The sequence below is a fragment of the Leuciscus leuciscus genome (genome assembly GCF_965113295.1).
Source record: "Leuciscus leuciscus genome assembly, chromosome: 2".
NCBI lineage: Eukaryota > Metazoa > Chordata > Actinopteri > Cypriniformes > Leuciscidae > Leuciscus > Leuciscus leuciscus.
Genome location: NC_138726.1, coordinates 26,735,146 through 26,750,847, shown reverse-complemented (window position 1 = coordinate 26,750,847; position 15,702 = coordinate 26,735,146). Strand labels below are relative to the sequence as shown.

General features: G+C 37.2%; 1 protein-coding gene across 1 annotated transcript in view; it reads left to right on the top strand.

Moving 5' to 3' along the window:
- Positions 1-15,702, top strand: part of b4galnt4b (beta-1,4-N-acetyl-galactosaminyl transferase 4b) — a 117,717-nt gene that overhangs the window by 80,593 nt on the left and 21,422 nt on the right. The window contains exon 9 of the mRNA XM_082161845.1: positions 5,882-5,960. Within this exon, the coding sequence (XP_082017971.1) occupies positions 5,882-5,960 (79 nt within the window). The remainder of the gene's footprint in view (positions 1-5,881; positions 5,961-15,702) is intronic.

Sequence of the window (15,702 nt, the reverse complement as noted above, 5' to 3'; positions counted from 1 at the left end):
AGTCCATCAAAGCGCATCCATCCATGATAAAAGTGCTCCACACGGCTCTGGCGGGTTAATAAAGTCAGCCCTGTGCCAAATCGATGCGTCTGGCCATCTACTGGAAGCTAGTTATTTTAGTTGATAAAGTTTTAAATATGGATATTTTTCTTACACGAACGCATCGCTTCACTTCAGAAGGCCTTTATTAACCTCCCAGGTGGGAGCAGAGCTTCTTCACTGTGAAGCGGTCACAGTAAGCACAGCCAGCCCCCTCGAGTGCTGACAGAGCGTGCTCCGCTCCTAGACAGATGACACACAGCTCGTGTGTATCGTCCAGTGTGATAAATCTATCACACGGCATGACACATCTCTTGAGTCTGCTAGTCAGGTTTCTTTTTCTTTCTTCTAACCACTCACACACATAGATTTCACATGCACACACAAAAACCTGAAGACTAAGAAGCTGATGATGCTTTAAAGTTCCACTTTGAGTTCCACTTCAAAAGGGAACCCTACTACTGTAGTAGTGGGACTAGTGATCATACACTATGATTATACTATAACACCGTGTCCTAACCAGATAAGATATGCAATATGTTGTCTACTATGAGAAGTTTGCCCTTGTGAGTTGACTGACATCTCAAACAAGCCTTGCCTACTGTCTTGCTACAGCAGTCTGTTGAGAGTGTGTTCATGTGGGTTTTGCCTGAATACACTCTTTCTTTATCTCTCCCATCACTCAGTCCTATTCAATTATTGAGCAGAACACTTTCAGATGGAGCCTGGCAATTAGTCAGCCAATTAAAACTCCATTGTGTACCCCCTCAAGCCTCTCTCAATTTATCCTAGCCCTGATCTACTGGCCAGTCCTTTCTTTTGGAGTCTTCAATCCTTTATTGATTGAACTCTCAGTAGACATGAAAAACATTCTGCCATCCCTTAAAGAACAACAAACAAACACACATAAATGTGTGTAATGCTTATTACTAATGCTCAGTTGTTAATTCGGTTGATTTGGTTTTGTGTGTGTGACAGTGTGGCCCTGGTACGTCTTCACAAATATAGTTATACCAAGAAATGTTGACCTTGTGAGGACATTTTGTGGTCACTATTAGGAAACAAACTTATAAGTCATACAGAATTATCTTTTTTGAAAATCAAAAAATTCAGAAAGTTTTCTGTGATGGGTAGGTTTAGGGGTATGGTTAGTGTAGGGGGATAGAATATATAGTTTGTACAGAATAAAAAATAAAAACTGTTTGTGTTTGTCCAAAAATACTTATGGAAATAATATGCTTTAAAAGATTTACTTAAATGCAAAATTAATGTAATGTTACATTTATATTAAATGCAGTTATTTAACTTAGGGTTAAAGAGGATTGTCATACTTACATACTTTTATACTTTAATGTCATTCAGATACTGTAATGCCTTTTTCTTGTATGTTATTAAATACATTTTACACATTTGTATAAAAAACTTGCACAGTTAAAATGTTAAGTATTTTACAAGTGCTTTAGTATATTAGTCAACACATCAAATACTTCTTTAAAACACGACATAAGATTATTAAAATTAATTATTAATTTTCATTATTAATGAAATTATTATAATGAAATTATTATAATGAAATTATTAATTCATTATTAATAATTTATTATAATGAAACAACACACAAAACAAAAGGCGCGCACACAGCGCATTCACCATATCCGTCCTACAGCACAAAACACTTTCACATTAATACTCTTTCCGCTGGATCAGCTTAGATTCTTTCCACTTGCTTGTCGATCACTCTTTCCACTTGCTGACGGCGTACGAGTCCTCAATCCTCTCTCGCTCTCTCTCATCTCTCACTCCACAGCGGCTTATATCCGGTCTCTCCACGGCAATTACTGCAACAAGACACAGGTGTTCGTCATTTGCACTTGACCTACTTGCTCGTCTCCTTTCTCTCTCTCTCCCGTTACAGACCTCGCAGAAACACGCCCCCCTCGCCACAGTGTACTTGTGTATTAAATAAAGTCATGAAAGTCTCTTTAAGTACACTTTATGGCCTTTTATTTAATTGATATGACAAATACAATTTAAAAAATAAACAATTTGTAAAGTCCTCATGAAACAGAACTTGCATCGACTTATGATGTAGATTCAATTGAAATGGCTTTTTGAATGGAAAAAAAATGTAGGAAATGTGGATCATCATTGTGGTTTGCTATTGCTGTGATCTTAAGTGGGTGTCAGTTTGTACAGTTCTCATGCAGTAAACACGTCATCAGAGAAGAGATGTTACGATATTATGATGGCACATACATTTAAAATATAAAGATAATTTATAATAAGCACTGCAATATTCCACCAGAAATATTAATTGTCCATTTTGATTTCATTGTGACTATAAGATTTGAAGTACACTACAAGTGAACATTCAATACAAGTATACAATTAAGAACCTTCTTCACTACATTATCATGCTGTCACAGTAAGCTGCATTGCACTTGGCTGATTAAATCACAGCAACTCCAGCAGAACATCTGAAGAATAATTTTCATAACACAACCTCTTCATCTGAATGTGCTGCTATTCACATGTCTGTCTTTTTGTGACTTTCTAACAGAAATCCAAATATGTGGTCTGAGATAGTTTACATTTGTGTTTTCATCCCCTTGTCAACATTAAATAAAAACCTCCTTGCAGCTGACATTAGAAATCTCTTTCTTGCAATAGAATTTTATTCTGTTTGAGGTTTGATGGAAAGACTACCTACGTAGGAAAGAGCCTTCAGCTGCATTTCTGAGGAAGGCGCTTCTTTGAATTTGATTTGGCATTGGATGGCATATGGCACAGCTTCTGTCCTTTTTGCTTAATTTGACAGTCAGAGTTTTTATATTAGTAAGGTTAACTTATTTTATGTTGATAATGTTTTTGTGTATTTTTTTTAAAAAGTGGTCCATTAGAAGAATGTATGGTATTCTCAGGATTTCTCAGTGTTTCTTAGTGTTTTGTCATACATGATTCTTTTTATGAGAAAGGTACTAACTGACAGAAGTCAATTTAAAGGGCTGCAGTAACAAAGGCAGCTTGTCTGTCCACCCATGCTTTTTTCAATAATTTGTTCAGTTTGAGCTTTCACCAGCCTCCTTGTTTTCATCAATTGTATTCTATAAATGAGCTTTTCCTCTGTGATGAAACTACTGAAAAAAAAAAAAAAAAAAAGAAAGTATAGTCCCACACAATAAAAACCTTGCGTCACAAGGTGTATATTGTGATAACATCGTCTCTTGGACATGGCTACAACACACAATATTGTGAAGTGTACGTTCCCGGGAAGAAAACTGAAGACTGATGTAGAGAATAACTCACTTTGGAGAGGACTTTGTGCTTTGTAACTTTGCAGAACTTTTTCATCCTCAAACAGCAACATTACACAATAAAAAAAGTTGCAAATGTAAAAAAGCATAATAGGACCCCTTTAAAACATAATGATTTAAAATGTATTAAGTAAAACATTAGACACTTATTACAAAGTGTTCTTTTTAAAAGTGTAATTAAGTGTGTTGAGAAACAGTCATACTCTTTACACTTAAGTGTACTTTTACTTCAGTAATAATATAGTATCTGCAATTATTTTTTGAAATATACAGTAATTTTAAGATTTGAAGTACACTACAAGTGGACATTAATACAATTAAGCACACTTCCTTTTCACCAGGACTATCTTGTTTGAAAATCAAATGAAATTACACTGGCTAGCATAAATGGCTAAGGTTACTTCACTGCTAATATAGTTCTCTTTCAAACAATTGAGATAGACTATGGAAACACCAATCACAGCTCATGACAAGGAGCCCACCTCCTCCCTATATACACCTGTGATCCCCGAAAATGCATTCTTGTTCTCGTTCCCATGAAGACTTTCCTTCAGCACCTGGGCTGCGCTGCTTCAGTTCACAAACGTACCGTCAAGGTTGACGTTGCCGAACGCAGTGCAGTTAAAATCTGTTGTGGATTCTCTGCTCTTTACTGAGCTTCTCTGCTTCGCTTTCATTAGCGGTGTCTCCTAGCCTAGCTAACACGTTATGGCGAGCTAAGGTTACAGGATAATCTGACTTACCATGTCTGTGTCCAAGGTCGCCGCGGAGAAAGGGATGGCAGGATGTGGATTTATGATCTCGGGCAGGGATCCGCATCCGATGTGTATCGCATGCATGGGTGTCGCAGCATGCTCAGGCCGCGCTGGTGGATGCGGAGAGTTGCGTGCACTGTCATGTAATGCCAGCCAGGATCTTGAAAAGAAGGCTTTGGGTGGCTGCATCTTCTAAAGACGATCCTGTTCTCTCTTCTGGCAAAGGGGGTCCAACCCTCTGCCCTGTGGGATCTTTCTTTGTGTGGGGATATTATGGGTTCGGAGTCTCCTGAGTTTACTCCGATTTTCGACCAGCAGCTGCTTGTGGAAGGCTTATATGCCGTTTTATGAAGGGAGTAAAGCATTTGAGACCAGTGTCGAAGCGACTGGTCCCATCGTGGGGACCATCGTCCACGGTTTAGAATGCTTCAACTCGGGCCCTGTTTGAACCTCTGGAGAGTGTTCATGTTAAGCTCCTATCTCTGAAAACAATCTTACTACTTGCTTTAGTCTCAGCTAAGCGAGTGAGTGAGTTACATCCCAGTCAAGCATGTCTAAATTTTAGTCTGGATGACAGCAAAGTTACACTGCTGCCTAACCTGGCTTTCATTCCCAAAGTCAGTGATTCAGCTTATGCTTTGCTTTGGAGTTGCAAAGCTCTGCTTTGGAGTTGCGTGCCTTTTACCCCCCTCCATTTTCTTTGGAGGAGCGGAAACTGCACAGTTTGTGCACACTATGTAAACAGGACACAATCGTTCAGGAAGAATGATCAGTTATCCATTTCATTGGCCACTCAATGTAAGGCTAAGTAGATCTCATTTCCCATTGGATGGTAGAGGCGATTAAATTGGCCTATACTTCTATGGGTCTTCATTCCCCGGCAGGCTTAAGGGCTCATTCTACAAGGAGTGTGAATGCATCTTGGACATTGTTCAAGGGGATTTTAGTAGGAGATATTTGTGCAGCGGCAGGCTGGGCTTCCCCTCATACTGGTTTTCAGATGATAATCAGATTTTACTGTCTGGATGTCACTGCGCCTTCTATGGCTTATGCAGTTCTCAATGTTGGCTCTTTAGAGAATTGAAAGGTTATCTTTCTTTCTTGCTGGGTCTGTTCGGCGGCTTCTGAAAGCATGCGTTATGGCAGTTGGCTACTGTATATCATTCCAAAGTGAGATACCGAGAGATTAGCGTTAGGTTACTTGGGTAACCTCGGTTCTTTGAGAACAGACCGAGGTATCTCAAAAAGCTTCCCTACTCGCATAACACGGGGGAAGAGCGTGTTTAGAATGCTTTTTCGAGGATAACATTTGTATATATAGGGAGGGGGTGGGCTCCTTGTCATAAGCTGTGATTGGTCCGTCCTTCAGACAGACGTGGTGTAATTGGTGGTGCTTCCATAGTCTAGCACGCCTGGGTGTGTTTCCCATAGTGAGATACCTTGCTCTGTTCTCAGAGAAACCTGGGTTACTCAAGTAACCTAATGTTTTTCTAGTAGTTGAACAAGACTGTAGTGCTTATTTGAGGAGATAAGGCACCGTAGTGATTCTGTCACTAACAATGTACACATCCTCCAGTGCCTATGGTGCTTTGTGTTTGTTTTGTTTTTTTTCATCTTTGCATCGGCCAATTTTTATTTTATTTTTTTTATCTGGTCTCTCTCCATACCTCTCTGAGAGTGTCCCCTGCTCTCTCTTTCTTTCACTTTAATTCTCCTCCTTTTCCCTCCTCTCTCTCTCTCTCTCTCTCTCTCTCTCTCTCTCTCTCTCTGCAGTCTTATGTCCTCGCGTCGATACTACTTTGAGGTTTTGCACAAGCAAGATGACAGAGGTTCAGACCATGTGGAGGTGGGGGTGAGTACAGAGCCAGAGTTTGGAAAATTCTGGTAATTTACTGTAGATGTTGAAGTGTCCTCAATAAAACTTAAGTGAATGTGTCAATGAAACCTACTATGTGATAGTGTGTAGAAATTGTATATAAAACCTTTTTATTGATATTGTTTTATCCAGGACATCTTGCTACCTTTTAGTATCTTTTCTTACCATTAGACTGTCCACCAAAGCTTTTATGTGCCCTTATGCTTCTATGGTCTTCTATGGTCTACCTCTTTTAGTTATTGCATTATTTAAAGCCGAATAACAGAGAAACATGGCAAATTAGTCAAGGAAATATTTTCCAAGGCTTGCGTCACTTAATACTGCAAAACGCATACAGAGATGTTCTTGGTAATGGCCGAGTCAGAATTATTGCTGCAGTGCTAACCATGTAAAATTTTGTCAAAAAAAGAATATATAGTGTCTATATTCACAGCAAACAGACATCTATCAGCCCACTTTTGTAACTCATTACCCATTTAAACATTTATAGATACTGTGTCTCTGATCATTACAATATCATTGAGTAGCATAACAGCCTCTTTGATAGCCTGATTATTTCCAGACTGCACCCAAAGGATGCAGAGTTTAGCCAGCGCATCTCAGTAATTTTATTATGCAGGAGAAGATAGAAAGTAGAAAACAAACAAAGTGAGAGAGAGAGAGAGAGAGAGAGAGAGAGAGAGAGAGAGAGAGAGAGAGAGAGAGAGAGAGAGAGAGAGAGAGGAGAGAGCTGATAATGTAATAGAAAACAAATAGATAGAACCCCCTAAGTAAAAAAATACTTTGTATAAAATGTATATATTTTTAATACATAATTTAATACATTTCCATACAAGCCCCTTTGATAGCAGATGTTGTTGCTCCCTCTGTCTCTCTCTCTCCCCCTTCCATATACAGCGGGGGAAATAAGTATTGAACACGTCATAATTTTTCTCAGTAAATATATTTCCAAAGGTGCTATTGACATGAAATTTTCACCAGATGTTGGTAACAACCCAAGTAAGCCATACATACAAAGAAACATACAAAAATAAGTTCAGAAATTAAGTTATGTGTAAAAATGTGAAATGACACAGGGAAAAAGTATTGAACACATGAAGAAAGGGAGGCGCAAAAAGGCATGGAAAGCCAAGACAACTGCTGAAAACTTACAGTAATTAAAAAGCAATCCAGCCCCCTGTCAGTGGAAATTAATTACAGCTGGTTCAGTCCCAAATGATGGCCTACAAAAAGATCTCATTGCCAAGGTGTCACACAAGACACATCTCATGATGGGTCTCAAGACCTTCGCAACCTAATTGTTGCAAAACATAATGATGGCATTGGTTATAGGCGCCATTTAAGCTTCTGAATGGTCCAGTGAGCACTTTTGGGACCATAATACGGAAGTGGAAAGACAATAATTTCACCATAAATTTGCCTCGACCACTGCTCCTCGCAAGATTTCTGATAGAGGAGTGAAAAGAATAATCAGAAGAGTTGTCCAAGAGCCAAGGATCACTTGTGGAGAGCTTCAAAAAGACCTGCAGATAGCAGGTACTGTTGTCTCAAAGAAAACAGTAAGTAATGCACTCCACCGCCATGGCCTGTATGCACGCTCACCACGCAAGACTCCATTACTGAAAAAAAAGCATGTTGAAGCTCATTTAAAGTTTGCTGCACAACATTTGGAAAAGCCAGTGAAATACTGGGAGAATATAGTGTGGTCACATGAGAGCAAAATTGAACTGTTTGGATGCCATAATACACACCATATTTGGAGGAGAAATGGCAGTGCACATTACCCTAAAAACACCATACAACTTGGTGTTGGCTCTTGGACAACTCTTCTGATTATTCTTTTCACTCCTCTATCAGAAATCTTGCGAGGAGCACTGGTCGAGGCAAATTTATGGTGAAATTACTGTCTTTCCACTTCCGTATTATGGCCACAAAAGTGCTCACTGGACCATTCAGAAGCTTAGAATGGCGCCTATATCCAATGCCATCATTATGTTTTGCAACAATTAGGTTGCGAAGGTCTTGAGACAGCTCTTTGCTTTTACCCATCATGAGATGTGTCTTGTGTGATACCTTGGCAATGAGACCTTTTTGTAGGCCATCATTTGGGACAGAACCAGCTGTTATTAATTTCCACTGACAGGGGGCTGGATTGCTTTTTAATTACTGTAAGTTTTCAGCAGTTGTATTGGCTTTCCATGCCTTTTTGCGCCTCCCTTTCTTCATGTGTTCAATACTTTTTCCCTGTGTCATTTCACATTATTACACATAACTTAATTTCTGAACTTATTTGTGTTAGTTTCTTTGTATGTATGGCTTACTTGGGTTGTTACCAATATCTGGTGAAAATTTCATGTCAATAGCACCTTTGGAAATATATTTACTGAGAAAAATGATGACGTGTTCAATACTTATTTCCCCCGCTGTAAATGTTATTTATGTAAGTTAACATTATTTAACATTATTTAATTTGTTTAACTTTTATCCCCTTTAATATTACACACTTTTTTATTATATATGTATTTATCCTAAACTAAATCTTTGTGTTAAATATGATTAACAAAATAGCAGGAAAGTCAGCTACCACGGGGTACCTCAGGGTTCAATGCTTGGATCCCTACTCTTCTAGATACACAAAACATTTCTGAACCTAGAGTATCATCCAAGCACATAGATTTTTCAGTAATATCGGACCATTCTTATCTAAGCATGCTGCTTGAACATCTCTATACTAGACTACTGCAGTGCTCTTTTAGGCGGTCATGCTGTATCCACAATCAAACAACTGCAAATGATTCAGAAAGCAATGGCGTGTTTGGTCTTCAGCGAACCTGTCAGTGCATATATCAATCTTACCAACTCCATCAGAACAGCTGAGTCCTTTTCTATCTGTCCTTTTCTATCTCTACTGTCTCTACTCTTAATGCACGTACTTAACTGTACCATTCTCTTTCTGTTGTTTCACAGGGTCGTGGGTTTCACGTATATTTCTGAGCTTGTATTTTTGGGGTCAATTATGGAGCTCTGTATAACAACTTGTCTATGAAATGCTAAACCTTACTTAATAATAAATAAATAAATACATACATACATACATACATAAATAAATAAAAAAGAGTATTTATACCTTCATTTTCTTTATTTTTTTCCACATTTTTTTTTATTTCCACATTTATTTATTTCCACATGTATTTATTTCTACATTTATTTATTTCTATATTTATTCCTCTGTATGCTAATGAGGGGGGTGTGTGTTACCTCAGACATAGCAATCGAGCTCAGAGTGGCAGTGCTGAAGCTTTGAAGCCACAGTGTGGTGTGACCAAACCAAACGTAAGAGGTTACGCAGGGAATGAATGACTTAGAGATTGGCAATATGGCCAACATTTTATATCACGGTTTATGTCCTTTAATATCACCCTAACTGTATATAGGTTTACCATACATAGGCCTACTCTTTATTCCGGACATGGCTGTAAAATATCAGCCGGTCGGGATTTCTAAAATGTCTTGGCACACATGAACGCAGAATCTTTGACACAGAAGCGCGTGAAATTATCCACTATTAATCACATTGCATGTAAATGTTCTGGATGAGGCTGATAAGAGCTTGTGTTTATTGTCGATGAGACTTGCACACCAGCTCAGAATGAGGAGAGAAACCAGAGCACATTTTACTGTTTAAAGTCTACGCAAGCATAGGTACTGATCAATGCGTTTGAAACGCGACTGCAAATTCAGTTCACATTTCCTAATTTTACATGCGCAACATGTGACAATTCAAATGCTTAAAAATATAACGCATATTCTAAAGATGCTGCTCTTAGATACTGATTAATCACACGTCTTAGGCTAAATCATCAATTGGAATTATTCGGGATTGAACAAAAGGAGCATCATGTAAGCGCAGCTGAGACACACATCTCATGCCATGCATTGTAGATAGGCTACGTACATAGAAGCTAACTGCATTTTTAATGCATCTTCCAAAAACAATGTGGACAGCAATAAGAACAAACTTTTCCATAAAGAGGTGATATTTCCGCTATAAATTGATTTCCAGGGGCATTTAAAAAAAAAAAATCGTATTAAATAGTAGGCCTATGCATCATCAGCTAGGCTTATGTCAAGTTCTTCATTTTAATCGATCAATTAGAACAGTTATAATAAAAAGCCACTACTATATGGCTTTTAGCCTACCAGTAAAATAAAATCAATTTCAGCAAAATCTATCTTCGCACTGCAGATGTGGGACGTGCAGAAGCGGACTCTGAATGGCATTATATGAGTCATTCCACGAAACCGGTATGATTTGAGTCCCTCTGACCTTTTTAAGTGTATTTTATCTATTGGGTCACCAACATTTATTTTTAAAAGCTTTTTGTATTAATTAAAATGTCTCCTTTAATAAAGTTTAAAAATAATGACATACATTTAGTTATATTAGAAATCTTGTTTTTTTCTTTCAGTTGACACCACCTACTTTGTCATGTCCCTCATGGCTTTCTATGAAAGTGTACTTGGGATATGAATAATACAATTAGAAAAATAAATAAATACACAACCCTGTCACACTCAACCCCTTTACTTCTTTGCCACGAAGCATGCGCACATGCAAAAAAACGCACAAACACACACACACACACACACACACACACACACACACACACACACACACACACACACACACACACACACACACACACACACACACACACACACACACACACACACACACACACACGCATTAAAAAAGCACACAAGTTATGTTTTATTTTGAGGTCATATTCAGTCATTTTATAATGTTCTAATGTAGGTACTATGTTATTGTTTTTCCTGCAGTCAGGTCAATAAAACTCAGTTGCAATTGCGATTTATATCTGTTGTCTTTCTTTGTTACACAATGAAATACAGTGCTTATAGTAAATCTTACAGTGAATTTGAGTAAAAAAACAACTATTTATATGTTAAGCTGTATTTGTCTCTTCAACCCCGTTACCATCTTCAACCCTGTCTCAACCCCGTCACACCTACATTTTTATTAATTATTTTTTAAGTTTATGAAAATGTAATTTAATGTTTGTTGAACTCAATCTGAAATGTTCAGAGCCATCATAAGAATACCAGGAGTTCAAATTCTGAAGTTACAGTAAGTCACATCTTTGATAAAAAATGATGAGGTTGCTGTCACAAAAAGTGCCCATGTCAGGCTTTAGTACAGAATAAGAGTGAACTTTTATGTAACTTTTATATTTGCAATTACTGAATTAGTGTGAGGGACATCTGATTTATAGGAAAATGTTGATTTCATTACAAATGTATTTTATAATCGTATTCAGAGAGCTCCCATAGTGTCCATAACGGGGTTGAAGACTAATAGTGCCCATATCTTAAAATAATTACCAATAATAATAGAGATTTGATGCCTGAGGTGGGAAAATATGTTTTTCTGGAAGTTAAATATGTCATTAATGTTGTGGGGTGTTCAGAAAGTAGTAATACATTTTGGTAAAAAAAAATAAAAAAAATATGTAACTCAGTTAGCTTCTGTGTACGTATCTACAATGCATGGCATATGTGTGTCTCAGCTGCGCTTACATGATGCTCCTTTTGTTTGATTTAATCCCGAATAGTTGCAATTGATGATTTAGCCTAAGACGTGTGATTAATCAGTATCTAAGAGCAGCATCTTTAGAATATGCGTTATATTTATAAGCATTTGAATTGTCACATGTTGCTCATGTAAAATTAGAAAATGTGAATTGAATTTGCAGTCGCGTTTCAAACGCATTGATCAATAATCAATAATGCTTGCGTAGACTTTAAACAGTGAAATGTGCGCTGGTTTCTCTCCTCATTCTGAGCTGGTGTGCAAGTCTCATCGACAATAAACCCAAGCTCTTATCAGCCTCATCCAGAACATTTACATGAAATGTGATTAATAGTGGATAATTTCACGCGCTTCTGTGTCAAAGATTCTGCGTTCATGTGTGCCAAGACATTTTAGAAATCCCGACCGGCTGATATTTTACAGCCATGTCCAGAATAAAGAGTAGGCCTATGTATGGTAAACCTATATACAGTTAGGGTGATATTAAAGGACATAAACCGTGATATAAAATTTTGCCCATATTGCCAATCTCTAAGTCATTCATTCCCTGCGTAACCTCCAGGTACATACAGTATATGTACATACAAATAGCCTAAATAAATGAAAAAAGAAATAAATGTGAAAAAAAATAAAAGGAAATAAAAGTATAAATACTCATTTATTTTATTTTAATTTTTTACATTTCTTTGTATATTTATTTATGTATTTATTTATTTATTCATTTAGTCAGGTTTGGCATTCCATACTTCTCATGTTGCTGTTTTCATAGCAATGCATTTTTTGTAGTATTCCTCATTTTTAAATCACTTTGGATAAAAGCATCTGCTGAATGAATAAATCTAACATTGTATAATCAATAATGGCTAAAGAACAAAAGTGAATTCATAAATGTTTCAGGTTCATAAATCTTTCTCAACTCTGCATATTATGATGCTTCTTAGAATAGCAGCCTCATTTGTAAACTTAATTCATGACCCCTAGATCACTTTGTTGCTTTATGATATAATATTTAGATAAATTAATAAGAATGTAGAACTTCATCTAATGTCAGTCAAACAAAAGAACAAACTAGACAACTGAGTAATTCAGTTAGTTTGACCCTTTTATTTCACACAATTGACTGGACAATCAGCACAGAATACAGATAGTGGAGCTGTTCATTGGAAAGAAAGGATTTGGTGTCATTGTCTATAGATTTTTCACTTCTGCTCAAAGTCTGTCAGCTGAATTGTTACGTCTTTCCTGCTATAGTCTAAGAGACATTTTTTTAAAAATTATTATTATCTTTAACTCACTTATCTACTCACAACGCTAATGTGACCATAAAAAAGCTGTCACTCCTGCACAACTTTGTATCACTTATTATAATTATTATTATTATTTTCACCCAAATTCGCACTGCACAACTTTCAGAGCCTGGAGGCAAAGAAGGCCCAAGATGACGCATCTGTGTTTCACATCTTATTTAATGTTCACTGCAGAGCGAATAGGATGTTCAAAGACATGAGAGGAGCCCAATGAATAAATTCATTGAACTTGGAGGTATTCTCAGCTAGAGAGTCAACAGGGACCAGACACCAAAAAGCAAAAACAGCTAATTATCTGTGGCAAACACAGAAATTCATTTATTAACAAAAGTGCAGTGAGCTAGACTGTCGAGTTGACTCGATATGCTTTAGATGTTCTATGTTTTTAGGCTCACGGCAACGCAAAGATTCCCCTTTCCCCCCAGTTTCGGCTATTAAATCAGAAAAGGTAGGATAACCTCTGTGATGTGCATATGTGCTTAAACTTTTCATGGTTGCTTTGAGAGTTATTCTGAGGCTGATTAGCATTTTAACAGAATCCCCAGGCTTTGTAAGGACAAAGAGATCTAATAAAGCCTGTCTGATGTAGTCTGACCAGAAACTATCCAATATGACATTTGCAGGAGGAACTATTATGGATGGTGCTGCCAGTCAACAGTGAATGGGCTCAATTTTATTCCTCGTCAATACAAAGGAGAAATAAATATGTAGCTGATGCAATACGTGCAATGCAAGCTACATGTTGTTTTCTAGGGATTGCAATGCTTTGAGACTGTCTTTAACTGAACAGTTATTTGTGTACTGTTATTAACCTTTGCTAACGTTAGTTAATAATAATACAATGTTCATTTTTAGTTCATGTTAGCTCAGGTCCATTGAATAATATTTACAGTTATAGCTTTTGATTTTAGTAATGTATTCGTACATGTTGAAATTAACATGAACCAAGAAAAATAAGTGTTTTTCGTTGTTAGTTCATTAACTAATGTAGTTAATTTTGACAAATGGAACCTTATTCTAAAGTGTTACTACTAGTCAACCTAAAGATTTTTTTAGTTATATAGACAGTGATAAAGGAAAGTATGTGTTGGCTGCCTATCTAGTCCTTGATCAGTGTGTAATACTGCTTACAGTATAGGTGTATTTGTTGGTGTGGGAACGTGCTTGATTGTTTGCATGGATATATTTGTGTTTGTGCGCGTGTGTGTATTATGTCACTGGGGGCAAACAGGCATCTGTGACTTCTCAGATCTGACATTGTGCTGTAACTGCACTCCATCGATTCCCGAAAGGCAAATCTGACCTTGAGAAACACAAGCTGTGCAGAACAACAGGGTGAATACTAAACACTGAAGAAAACTGATTCAGGTGTGTGGATGTTTATGTTGTGTTGTCCAAAACTAACCCTCATCAGTGTGTTAAAAGTAAGGGTACGTCTATTACATGTTTGATTCTGGCACTTAACTGGAGTCTTTCTCAAGATTCCTCGACTGTCAAATAAATCAGGGAATTCATAATTGAGTCAAATAATCGTTCTAAATGCTCATATTTTGAGTGTGTGCTTGTGACGATTAGTATGCAAAGACAGTGAGTTTGATAGACACTGCTTCTCTGTTATGTACCATTTTCTGGGCCTGGAACTGTCAAACTATAAGCAATGTCGACATCAAACTGCTCTAAATTCAAATGAATTTCTCTCATATTTTCTCCTCTCTTTGTTCTCTTTTTCTCTCTGTATCTCTTCCCCCTACTTTGTTCAACTGTACAGTCTGAAATGCTGAAAGCTGTTGTGTAGTGTGGCATTGGTGTGCGAATGAAAGAGTGGAAGTGTGTGATTCTAAAATCAGTGTGATAAGAGTTTTTTGTTATGCGATTGCTAAATTGACCTCTTGCGTAAGAGTGGCCGAGAAGTGATGTTGTAATTGTAGAGCCTCTTTAGAAAAATTGCTATGTGTCTGTTTCCCATCTATTTCGAGAGCCAGTGTCGTCCCAGAGCATTGTGAAGGTGAAAGCAGAAAGACAGTGAGGGTGGAGGGGGATTCTCTAAAAATGAATTGTGCCTGCTTTGCCTTCGCTGTCTGCATTGTTTAAGCTCTCGATTCACTAAATGAATTATGTAAATGCCACAAATATGGCAAAAGTCTGTGCTAAACACAAAATGCCTGCATTTGCACTAGAGGTTTTGATGCCCAATTCCGATTTGTTGACTATATCCAGCTTACATTTTCTTTTAAAACTGACCCATATCCGATATTTGCATTTACACTTTACACTTTACACTTGGCATACATAATACACTATACAAAAAACAAGCCAAGGTAGACGAACTGACCCGGAAAAGCTTAGGCCGAAAAGCTTAGGCCGAATATCTGATCTGTCCACTTTCATTGCAGACGCAAATGCATGTATCTTCGCAAATGCACGTATTGTCCTGCTTACATGTTCTTGGGTCATATCCGATCTGTGCCACATGGGAGGGAAAAAATCGGAATTGGGTCATAATGAATAATTAAAATGATAATTTTTAAATATTAAAAAAATATAATTTTTATTTATTTTATTTATTTTATTTTTACCCTCTGGTAATCTGGATTGCAGATGGTTAGTGAATTATTAATTTTATGAACATTTTTCATTTTAAAAGTTATTATTTTAATTATTAGCATCCTGAACTGAATTCCAGGTGGTTAGGTGGAATAAAGCGCCCTGGAATAAGGCATTTGTTTTGCCCTGAAATCCTGTATCGCAAAGTGTCGCAACTGATTTGTGAATTTGCCCCAGCAGACTTTTCTCTCCTTTA